Genomic DNA, 12763 nt, shown 5'->3' with positions numbered 1-12763 from the left:
CTACCACAGTGCTGCGCCAGCTATACAAACTGAGCAGGCACTCGATACCTGCTGATTGCTATGACAACACTGCCATTTTAGAACTGCAAATGCATTTTCCTTTTCCCAACACTATGGACTAGAATCTTCAAGTAACAAAATTACATAAAAGAGTTGAATAAAATGGACAAACTCACTCAACAGAAAACCAAACTGGATCTGGTAAGAAGTAATGACTGACAGCTAGACCACGTTTGTGAGAGAAGTTAATCCTAAAATAAACCTTAACCAGTCAAGGTGAAAACAATTGGGCAGAACCTAAAGGGAAAGAGTGTGGGGGCAACCACCTGGGCCAGGAGAGTGTACACATGAGAATGTACAGAAGAAAATGGCAGACCCAGAGTCCCTGTCACTGAGTCTTATGATCACCTCCTCCCTGGAATGGGGATCTGGCTGTATGACTCTCTCCCCACCACCCACCCCAGCCTTCACACACCCCCTAGGCTGCTCAATGCTCTACTCCTATCACTTCCAGGTTTAAAAACTGTCAAGGGCACCTTCACCACCTTATGACTCTCTCCCCACCACCCACCCCAGCCTTCACACACCCCCTAGACTGCTCAATGCTCTACTCCTATCACTTCCAGGTTTAAAAACTGTCAAGGGCACCTTCACCACCATAAAGTTCCTCTCTTCTTTTTATAGCAGAAAAACGTGCATATCAGTTCTTTTTTTAAATGTCAAAAGTTCTGACAATTCCTACACAGTATCAGTTGTACTTTTTCCTCCATGACTGAGAAAGACATAGACAAAAAACTACTGTGATACAAATGTTCACAGCAGTACTATTCACAATAGTGAAGAAGTGGAAATAACCCAAATGTCCACCAACAGATGAATATATATAAACAAAATGTGAAATATTACTCTGCCATAAAAAAGAAATGAAGTACTAACACATGCTATAACATGGATGAACCTTGAAAACATGCTAAGTATAAGAAAGAAGCCAAATATCATCAAGATGGCAGAATAGATGATCTCCAGTACCACTCTCCCCCACAACAGACCAATTTCCAACTATTAAAAAGCAAAGACTGCCACCCTGGTACCAATGGATCTTGGGGGTAAGTGGGGAAGAGACCTGTGGAGTTCATGAAGGCAGGAGAAATGACAATGAGTTAGAAGAAACTGCTCTGACCATTTCAAGCCCTGGCCATGGGGAAGAAGCTGCAGCATACGTGGAACAGGAGTCAGCAAGCACTGCAGCTGAGACCTTTGTGTGAAGTTGCCTGGAGTCTGCCGGGGAGAAGATGGCCTTACAGTGCACCCTACTAGCCCACAAGCCAGAGAGAACACTGATAGGATTCCCATGGACCCACACAGAGCAAGTGGATGCAGCCAACCAAAGAAAGGAACTACCCAGAGGCCGAAAAGGAACCACCCAGAGATGAGTGAGTCATTGCAAGGGACCTGTGCATGGCCAGCCCCACAGGAAGTTTTTAGAGTACAGGAGGGAGGCTGGGCTGCCAGGGGATATTGGGGTGCAGAGTGGGCAGCTGATCTGCCTTCCAGTTGGGCACAGGCCCAATCAGTAGAGACTGGTCAGGGCGATAGAACTACACGGGGTTCAATTTGCTGGAAATAATCAGTCCTGGGCCAGCATTTCCACACAGCCCAGGTTGATCTGACCTCACAAGACCCAGAAGTGATTAAAAGGCAAACAATTAAAATGCACAAAAAGCCTTCCCCAGAGAATCAGCAACAAAATGGTAATTTAGCGCAACCATAAAGCTCAAGTGCTGGTCCCCAAATGAAGTTCCACCAATTTTGGAATTAACCAAAACCACAGACCAGAGACAAAGTTCTGATATTAACCACTTAAGGCCTAACACCACCAAAGAACACCTATAACCAGAGACAAAGAATACTGAAAGCAGCAAGAGAAAAGAAACACATAACATTCAACGGAGCCCCAGTACGTTTCTCAGATTTCTCAGTAGAAACTCTACAGGCCAGAAGAGAATGGTGAGGAGTGCTAAAGGAAAAAGGCTATCAGCCAAGAATTCTTTATCCAGCAAAATTAACCTTCAAATATGGGGGAGAAATAGTCTTTCCCAGACAAACAAAAGCTAAGAGAATTCACCAAAATTAGACCTGCATTACAAGAAATGCTAAAGGCAGCTCTTCAATCTGAAGAGGGATGCTAAGGAGCAACAAGAAAACATTTAAAGGTAAATAATTCATTAGTAAAGTAAGTTCACAGACAACCTCAGAATACTCCAATGTCTTAGGGTGGTCAATAAACCACTTACAACCTTAGTATGAAAACTAAAGGACAAACCTAACAAGACACTAACATATACAGCAACCATATAAAAGAAAGGCAATATTAAATGATGTAACCTGAAACAAGAAATTGTCAAAAAGTAGAGGGAATGATGCCAAAGTGTGGAGTTGGCTTTGGTTACAGCAACCATATAAAAGAAAGGCAATATTAAATGATGTAACTTGAAACAAGAAATTGTCAAAAAGTAGAGGGAATGATGCCAAAGTGTGGAGTTGGCTTTGGTTTTTTATTTTTTCTTAGATATCAAGATTAAGTTGTTATTAGTCTAAAATAATCTGTTGTAACTATGTTTTTTGTAAGCCTCATGGTAACCATACACAAAAACTTATAAGAGACACACTAAAAATAACAAGGAATTAAAATACACTGTTACAGAAAACCACTCAATCACAAAGGATGACAGTAAGACTGGAAAGGAAAAAAGGATCAACAAAACAAACAGAAAAAAAGTAACAAACAGGCAGCAACAAGTCCCTACATATCAGTAATAACTAAATGTAAACAGATTAAATGCCCCAATTAAAAGAGTGGCTCGATGTATGCAGAATTAAAAACAGATCTACCTTATGACCCAGCTATCTCACTACTGGGTATATACCCAAAGGAAATGAAGTCAATATATCAAAAAGACAGTTGCCCTCCCATGTTCACTGCAACACTATCCACAATTGCCAAGAGATGGAATCAACCTAAATGCCCATCAACAGATGAATGGATTAAAAAACTAGTATACATACACAATGGAATACTATTTGGCTATAAAAAGAAATTATATCCTATCATTTGCCTCAACATAGGTGGAGCTGGAAACCATCATCTTAAGTGAAATAAGTCAGGCACGAAAAGACAAATACTGCATGATCTCATTCATCAAACTTAAAAGTTTTTGTGTTATGGTTATCATGAGGCTTATGAAAAACATTTATAAAGAGATTATTTTAAACTAACAACAACTCTTAAAAAAAAAAATGGTTCTCATAGAAGTAAAGAGGTTACCAGAGACCAGGACGGGTGGGGGGTGGGGGGGGTTGTAATGGAGGAGAAGCGGCGGATTAACAAGTACAAAACTATGCTATCTACCCTAAATGGTTCTCATAGAAGTAAAGAGGTTACCAGAGACCAGGACGGGTGGGGGGTGGGGGTGGGGGTTGTAATGGAGGAGAAGCGGCGGATTAACAAGTACAAAACTATGCTATCTACCCTAAGTGAATCATTGTGCAGTATATGCATGTATCGAAACAACACACTGTACCCCACAAATATGTACAAGTAAATATTAAAATAAAAAATATTTTAAAAAAAAGAAAGAAGCCAGACACAGCAGGCCACATACTATATGATTCTATTTATATTAAATATCCATAATAGGTAAATCCTGAGACACAGAAAACTGATTAGTGGTTGCTAAAGAATGGGGGGAGGGGGGAAGCATGGGGATTGATTGTTCGTGGGTACAGGATGTCCTTTTGGGGGTGATGAAAATGTTCTGGAGCTAGATGGTGGTGATGGTTGTACAACACTGTGAAGGTACTAAATGCCACTGAATTGTACATTTAAAAATGGTTAAATGGTAAACTTTATATTATGTGTATTTTGCCACAATAAAAAAAGCTACTGTGAATTTAATAAACTTTAAAATAAATTTATATCTTACTAATCTCTAAAATATAACTTGGAAAACAGGAGCTATGAAACAAAACCACACATACACAGGTGAACGCTTTCTCTCCAAACTATACTTGGTATGAATGCAAACTCTTAGAACTCTTACACAACTGTAAAATAATGACAATAATGGCTAACATTTATTGAACTAGGCACTAATTGGTCACATTTAATCCTATGAAATAATGAGCCTCATTTTCCACAAGACAATACATAAAGATTAAGTAACCTGTCCAAGATTAAATAGTCAGCAGGTGGCAGAGCCTCAGATTTTGAATCTGAAGACAATCTAGTTTCAGAATGTTATGTTCTTAGTCACAGCTCTGTGGCCTCATAATACAGATCTTCCTCATTTGGGCCCAATCCATACTCTTTCACTACCTATCCACCCAAACAGTGTTAACCACACAGAGACCCACCTACTCAGCCTTTTATGTGCACTGCATTCCACATAGAGCACCTATCTCAAGTGCTGTTGTCAGCATCCTCAAGGCCAGCAGTGCCTTCTCTCCTCTCTGAAGGCTGTACTGGGGTGGAGGAATGGGAGCCAGGGCCTGTCGGGAACTTGCATAATCTGACTTACACTGTTCTTTTCACTCAATTCATGCCTGCAAACATTGATTCAGTGCCCATTTTCTCCTGAACACAGGAACAGAGAACTACTTTCATACCCCCAGGAAAACCAAAGATGCTTCGCACTCTGCTGGTAAACAATGTGGACTGCAAACCTACGAACCATAATACTAGGTGAGTGGAACCATTTTGTCTGGCCAGCACAGTTTTTAAACACCAATGACATAATCTGAATGCTCTCCCCAGGGCACCGAATCCCAGTATACTATGCTGCTGCTCAGTACTGTATTGTGACCCATTACTCCAGGATGGTAAGCCATCCTGACCTAGCCATTAATTAATTCACTCATTACTCCCAATCATTTTTTTTTTTCTATCACCATTCTTTCACATATAGGAAATCATGGCTGGAAAAGATACCAAGAGAAATAAGAGGGCAAAACAAGACTTATCATTTGAATATGTTTTCAGTTTTAAGGATAAAAAAAACTCCCCATGTAACTTCAAAAGTAGAAATATCCCTAAAATTGAAATAAATTTTAGTTGTGGCTATGATACGAAGTTAAGAACTCCTAGAACAGGGTCCTTTCTCATTGCTCAGACTTCTGAGCAGGGAGGGGGCCCTAGCAAAGGAGGACCCAGTTTGGCAGAGGATCACTTTTGGTAGTCCCAGCCTCACTGATTTCTGAGAAAAGGTCAGGGTCCTTTGTCTTAAAAGGTTTACCTCTAGGTAGCAACAGCAAAACCAGACATTTAGTGTTTGAGTTATTTCTGTTCAACTTACAACATCGAGTTCAGGGTATAGGCACCAAAAATAGAAGTGGAAGGGGATGCTGACTGAACACACTGTGCTTGACTATGACAAAACAAGGGGTGCTACTCTTACTCCAAAGCTTTAACTGTCTAGATTAGCAGGAAGAGGACTACTGGTGGTATTAACATGTAAAAAGTCCACAACTGTGCCCAGCAAAACCAAAGCAGCACCCAGCATACTATAAGAATAGAATTAATAATCACAAAATGAGATGAGGGTCTTAATTTGACATAGGGGTTTATTTGTGAGAAAAAAACAAAACCTTTTTATTAAGTCATAAGCCTGGAGTACAAATATTTACATCCAATAAGAATAAAATAGAAAGCTAAACAGCTGCTAAATTAAGATATTCTACATCAACCATTTCCCACAAATAACAACTTTTGCCCTAGCTGAGTTACTGAAAACTTTTGTGTAAATTAAATTTTTGTTTTCTTAATCACATTTGAAAAATGCAAGAAACCCATATTATTTTAAAAAACTCAAGGGAGAATTCTTTTGTAAACAATGTGTTTTTTTCCCCCAATGAAAGCACACACCTACATATCTTAAGAAATTTCAATGTAGAAATACAGGCCATACAAGAAAGAAAGAAAACAATTTTTAGATGTAAAAGGTGACAAGTTAAAATGTCATTGAGTAGTACTTACTGCTGGTTCAACTTGACTTCGATCTGCAATATCTATGTGAACAATTTCAACAGTTTTCCATGTGTTTGGATCTAAACCGTGTACCTATAAATGACAAAGAGGAATGAAAGAAACTATAGATTATTCTTGTTAGGAAAAACTATTACACTTATATAATTTTATCTTGAGTCTCTCAAGGTACATTATAGGGAATAATAGAATCCAAATCACTATTTCATTAAATTAGCTGTCTGAAATGTATTCTTGTTAGGAAAAACTATTACACTTATATAATTTTATCTTGAGTCTCTCGAGGTACATTATAGGGAATAATAGAATCCAAATCACTATTTCATTAAATTAGCTGTCTGAAATCTTGAGGGATCTAGAAATCTTGTCACCCCTTATAATCCCAAACAGTAAGGCAGTGAGGGGGGTGGGAAAGAGGGTAGGACATTGCCAGATGAACAGAAATCTGTCAATATTATTTTCTGGTAGTACTTAGAGACGCTTTATATAATAACAAAATGTATCTAACCTATGTTTATTAAACCTAAATGATACACGACGAAGTCCTTATAAGCTGTAAATCCTGCACAAACATAAGATGACATTATAACTAGATTTCAAGAAGCTGCTCTATGTGGTCTAAAACCTTTCCTGAATTTGCTTATCCTAAAGCTATTCAGTTTCAGTATGATGTCAACTCCTCTATACTTCATGTTGTTCAATCATTTATTTCTGAAACCCCATCAATGAAATAATTAAGAATTGTTTAAAAACTGCGAAAAAGGCCCATTTGAAAGATGAAAATGGCAGATTAAATCATACACAGACTAAAGCATACCAAATCACCTCATTTAGACCCTAAATTTTAGACAGCTACTATGAAAAACAACATGAAATGTCAAATGATCACTTGAAAGAAAACTCAAGTCAAATATGGCAAATTAAAATTCAAGTTTTATTAACTGGCACCAATAACATAAAAGCACAGTAACAGAACAATAAGAATAGAATTTACCACAATCATTAACTTATTTTCCTATAACAGCATATTATAAGGTTGTAATAGAAGTTCTCAAATTGGAGTGTACACCAGAAAACAGATATTGCTGGGCCCTACTCCCAGAGATTTTGATTCAGTAGCTCTGGGGTGGGGCTTGAGTATTTGCACTTCTAACAAATTCCCAGATGCTGCTGGTCCAGCAACCACATTTTTGAGAACCACTGGGTCAAGGGCATCAAACTATATCAGATGCCCTCACAAGTTCTATGACAAACCTTACCAACAGTTAATGACTATGTTTGAGTCCTAACTGCCACTCTGGAAACCTACGTTAGAGATAAATGAGCACCAACTTATAATAATGTAAGTCAGGAGCTTGTCAACACTTTTGTAAGTTACTCAAAGTACCTTCTCTCTCTCCTGCCTTTTGGTCATCTCTCTGATGTCAACCCATATCCCAGAAAATTGGGGTGGAGGTGAAAATTAAAGCAATCAATTCTGCTATGTAGAGCAGCTCTGGCAAATACACAGCAATGAAAGCAATCTAAAACCAATGGCTTTAATTGAGCTGTGGATTATATGTGAATTTTGTTTATCCATGCTCTCCCTGTCCCAGATAAAGACAGTTGCTGACAAAAACAGCAACTTTACCAAAGTCTACTCAAGTGCCAAGGAAAGGGGACTGATAGGGAAAACGCATTTGGGTTACTGGTTGCTTGTCTGCCTCACCTCAATTTGACACAGCCTGGTGTGGCCAGGTACTAGTCTGACACTTTGGTGATGGCAAATGGATTACATACAGTATTCCTGTTTCCAGGGGCTTCTGCACTGAAAGTGCAGAATTGAAACTTACATTTTCTAACGTCCCCAAGTCTGGTTTGTGCCATGTTTCAATTTTAATGAAGAAATCATCTTTCATATATTCATTCTGCAGAAAACACAACAGGAAAATGATAGTGATCTTTTTTTTTTTTTTCCTTTTTGTCTTTTTTCGTGCCCGGCAACGGATCGCAACCCTCAGTGTTGCGCCCGTACCGGACCGGGACCGGCCACGGGATCGCAACCCTCGGTGTTGCTCCCGCCCCTCGCTCAGCCAGTGAGCGGCCGGTCTGTATGTGGGATCCGAACCCTCAGCGGGAGTGCCACCGCGCTTCCCAAGCGGAGCACTATAGCAGTGCGCCACCGGGCCGGCCCATGATAGTGATCTTTCACAGGTTCTTTGGGGCTCATGTCTGAAGAAGCCTTTCCAAGCATAAGCATCCATGCTTTCACTATATAAGCAGACTGATCCTCACGTGACAAAGAATCATTAGCTACCAACTTTTTTTTTTTTTTTGGGTAAGGGGATCGCAACCCTCGGCATGGTGTCATCCGCACCATGCTCAGCCAATGAGCACGCCAGCCATCCCTATATAAGATCTGAACCTGCACCCTCGGCGCTACCAGCGCCGCACTCTCCCAAGTGAGCCATGGGGCCGGCCCTATTAGCTACCAATTTTTATATACATGTCAGGCAAACCAAATGCTGCATGCTTTTAAATAATCTAAACAATCCTACCGTCATGCAGCACACAGGGCTAATAAAGAAGCTGTGAGGTTTGGTAAGCAAATATTGCATTTGAAGGAAGTAGCAAAAGCAAAATAAAACCAATAGGGAGATTCTGAGACAAAGCTGGAAAGAGCCCATTAACAGAGAGAACATGTGGTGGAATGTGGGCTGGTGGAAGGAGCACACAGGAGGAGCCATGCAGCAATTAACAGTTTTAATAAAAAAAGCGAAGAATGGCTAAAAATAATTACTATGTAAAGCAAAGTTTTAAGATGAAGAGTTATATGACACAAAAATAGAATTACTCACCGTTACAACTGAGGCATAATGGAGAGGCAGGCAACAAAAGGGGAAAAATTTCAGAATATTAATTGAAGTGAAAACAATCTGTCTTAATAATGTTGCAAAGACTAAACTACCCCAAAACACAGAACATTTAACTAGCTAATGTCTGCAAAACAGTTTCTATCCAAGTGACTTTAATTTAGATTATGGAGTACAAATAAAATATGAAGAATAATCTAATTTTAAAATATTGCTAAAAAGGATAATGTCACAAAAGCAAAGCATTACTTATAAGATTAATTTAACAAATGATAAGAAGCTATTTCAGAAGTCTGTCGCATTCCTCCTCTATGATGTGGCAATACAGGTAAAATACTGTTGAAACTACACAAGTATGGATGACCTTTAAGATTTCTGCTTTCCTTTCATTTGCTCTCTGTTGGAATCAGCAAGGACCCCAATGTGGCTGTCATCTGGGAATGAACTTGTGCCCTTCACAAAGATCTGGGGGAGGAACCCAATACAGCTTCTCCTCTGTCACCACTCAGGCAGTGACTATCCAAGAACCCACAGAAGGCCTTGCTCAGAGTAACCCTTCTCAAAGGCGTCAGCACTGGGAGTCCCTCTCCTCATCCTTGGGGTGGAGGGGTGAAAGGGTTGGCGGGGACCAGACTTACTTGTTCTACAGTAGGGGTATGCATTCCAGGCTTTCTCATGAAACACCAAGGAGCCCTCAGGAGCAATCATCCTCACAAATGCAGGAACTTTGCTGTGAGAAGAGAGATATTGGATATATTTTCTACAGCACCATCAATTCTCTTGGTACCTATCAGACTGCTTCAAAGAGTACTATAATCAAAAGATGATCATGTAATAAATTTGATGAACTAATATTCAAGACTGTTATCAACAGTTTATTCCAATCCCAGAGTAATCAAGTAGAAAATCAACATTAAAAGTAACAAAATGATTAAGAATGTTTAACTATAGAGAGAGTTGTTGTTTTTTCTTAGGGGCTTTTCCTCCACTCCCCTGATGTGAAATCTAAGAGTTAACTGAAACTACTCAACCTGCACATTAATAAAACAAAGAAGTTATCTCATGTAGTTACTACATTACACTGTTTCTTAATGCAAAAAGACTCAGAATATGGGAATATCTCTCAACAAAAGTCTTTTAATACATTTTATAGAATAGACCTAAGAAAAATGACTATGTGAAGGACCTATGTAGAAAAAAAGAAATTAAAGCATATCCAAGTATAAAATTTTGTAGGTCTGGAGATGAATGTCACCCCTTGTCTCAAGTATGGTCAGGGAAAGAGAAGGGTTGAATACATGATTAATACATGACAAGTTTGTACAAATTCGTAAGACAATCAGTAACGATCCCAACACATAAAAGAGCAAAGGACATCCACAAACACATTACAAATAGAAAACACTGCTCATTAACAAATGGAAAAATCAGTCTTCCCAGTACTCAAAAAAAAAAAAAAAAATGCAAATGAAATGACCATTTTTACCAATTGGAGTCTCCTGTAAAAAGAGTAGTTTTACATGTACAGGCTTTTCACACAGACTGGATTCAAATCTCAACATTACCCCTTAGAAGCTGTATGACTTTGGGCATATTATTTGGCTTCTCTGAGCTTCCTCAAGTGTTGAAGTTCATATTACCTACTCTGCAGGGTTGAGAGAATTAAACCAGATATTATCCATAATGTACTTAGCACACTACACAATACAAGAGCTCAAAAAATGATAATTACTGCTTTTTAATTATAACCTGAAAAGGATATTTTCATGTGGATACTTTCATATGCCTTTCTTAATTTAGATATTCCAAAAACAATGTGAGATAAGCATTATTTCATCATTTCATATAACCAGCATTTAAGTGGCTAAATAACTATATGTCAAAACTATGCCCTCCCGGGGCCGGCCCGGTGGCGCACTGGATCCTAAGAAAAATGACTATGTGAAGGACCTATGTAGAAAAAAAGAAATTAAAGCATATCCAAGTATAAAATTTTGTAGGTCTGGAGATGAATGTCACCCCTTGTCTCAAGTATGGTCAGGGAAAGAGAAGGGTTGAATACATGATTAATACATGACAAGTTTGTACAAATTCGTAAGACAATCAGTAACGATCCCAACACATAAAAGAGCAAAGGACATCCACAAACACATTACAAATAGAAAACACTGCTCATTAACAAATGGAAAAATCAGTCTTCCCAGTACTCAAAAAAAAAAAAAAAATGCAAATGAAATGACCATTTTTACCAATTGGCGTCTCCTGTAAAAAGAATAGTTTTACATGTACAGGCTTTTCACACAGACTGGATTCAAATCTCAACATTACCCCTTAGAAGCTGTATGACTTTGGGCATATTATTTGGCTTCTCTGAGCTTCCTCAAGTGTTGAAGTTCATATTACCTACTCTGCAGGGTTGAGAGAATTAAACCAGATATTATCCATAATGTACTTAGCACACTACACAATACAAGAGCTCAAAAAATGATAATTACTGCTTTTTAATTATAACCTGAAAAGGATATTTTCATGTGGATACTTTCATATGCCTTTCTTAATTTAGATATTCCAAAAACAATGTGAGATAAGCATTATTTCATCATTTCATATAACCAGCATTTAAGTGGCTAAATAACTATATGTCAAAACTATGCCCTCCCATGTCAAGCCCTATATTTTTTTTTTTTCCATACCACAACTACATCTCTGAGAACTCTCGAGCAAAATTTAATTTCCTCAACTAAGAGAAAGAACAAACTAAGGAAACTTGGGACCCAGAGAGGACTTCTGGCAGTATAACAAGATTTAGCAGTTGGCCATTGCTGTTCCTCTGTTGAATTTTGCAGGCTAAGAAAGATAGATGGTAAGAAACCCCATGCCAGCCAGAGAGCTGTGCAGCAATTGGTGTAGACATCCCTGTTGTTCATCCTCCTCAATCATCAGGCCCAGAGTACATAAGAATGGCCCATGGTATGGGGGTTCCACTATTCTGGCAAATTAAATCACTGGAAAAGAAAAGCTAAAGTAGTGTTATAACACATGGCAATATAAGTAAGATTCCAAGGACACAGAAATTTACACATGCCTTCAAATCCTTAAANATGGCAATATAAGTAAGATTCCAAGGACACAGAAATTTACACATGCCTTCAAATCCTTAAAAGGTAATAATGAAGGAGGGCTAATTCTCTGATCACTTGTTCTTTTCAAACTGTGGAACAATTCATACAAACTTCAGAAATACGAAGCCAAGAAAACTGAAAACAATATCACATTAAAAGTCAAACAATACTGAGCAGTCCAAAAATTTTCCCACATTGCTAAAAACTAGAACCAAAATCCCTTTAAATGTTGGTGATGTCTCATCAGGATACAATATAACATAGATGGAGAATTTTTTAAGACAAGCTACAAGATTACCTATTCATCAGAGTATGACAAACAGATCTATCAATGTTTCAGTTGATCAACTTAGAAAAGGCAGGAGAAAAATAGCTATATACTAGCTCAGAACATATTTTAACTATCCTATTTATTACTATAATAACCGCTATGTGAAAAACTTTAATATCTATAAAATGTTCTAAAATTTGCTGATTCAAATAGAAGAAAATTGGCAGTCAGTCCCTAAAAGCCAACAAGAGCCAAATCTACAAGAAAGTTTTAATATTTCTTCATCTTGCTCCCAAATGCCTACTATGTTATTTCCAGGATACTTTTTCCACAATGTGAATTCCAACATTTCATTTTATGTTTTGACTTAGTTAATAAAGTCCAAACTTCTAGGCTAATTTTGCTTCAGATGTACTGGCTTTTTTATATTTAACATGAGAACATTAACAAATACACCTCTCCTCACTGAATCTAATCA

At 38.2% G+C, this 12763-nt stretch overlaps 1 protein-coding gene across 2 annotated transcripts in view; it reads right to left on the bottom strand.

Moving 5' to 3' along the window:
• The window catches only part of PITPNB (phosphatidylinositol transfer protein, beta), a 64928-nt gene that overhangs the window by 38162 nt on the left and 14003 nt on the right, over positions 1–12763 (bottom strand). For both annotated transcript variants that reach the window (XM_008569950.1, XM_008569949.1), the window contains exons 4-7: positions 9531–9622; positions 8878–8885; positions 7873–7947; positions 6032–6115 (exon numbers count right to left, since the gene is read on the bottom strand). In XM_008569950.1, the coding sequence (XP_008568172.1) occupies positions 6032–6115; positions 7873–7947; positions 8878–8885; positions 9531–9622 (259 nt within the window). The remainder of the gene's footprint in view (positions 1–6031; positions 6116–7872; positions 7948–8877; positions 8886–9530; positions 9623–12763) is intronic.

This window comes from Galeopterus variegatus, unplaced genomic scaffold, assembly GCF_000696425.1.
Source record: "Galeopterus variegatus unplaced genomic scaffold, G_variegatus-3.0.2 Scaffold547, whole genome shotgun sequence".
In the NCBI taxonomy this organism is placed as follows: Eukaryota; Metazoa; Chordata; class Mammalia; order Dermoptera; family Cynocephalidae; genus Galeopterus; species Galeopterus variegatus.
This window is presented reverse-complemented; position numbering and strand designations above follow the sequence as displayed.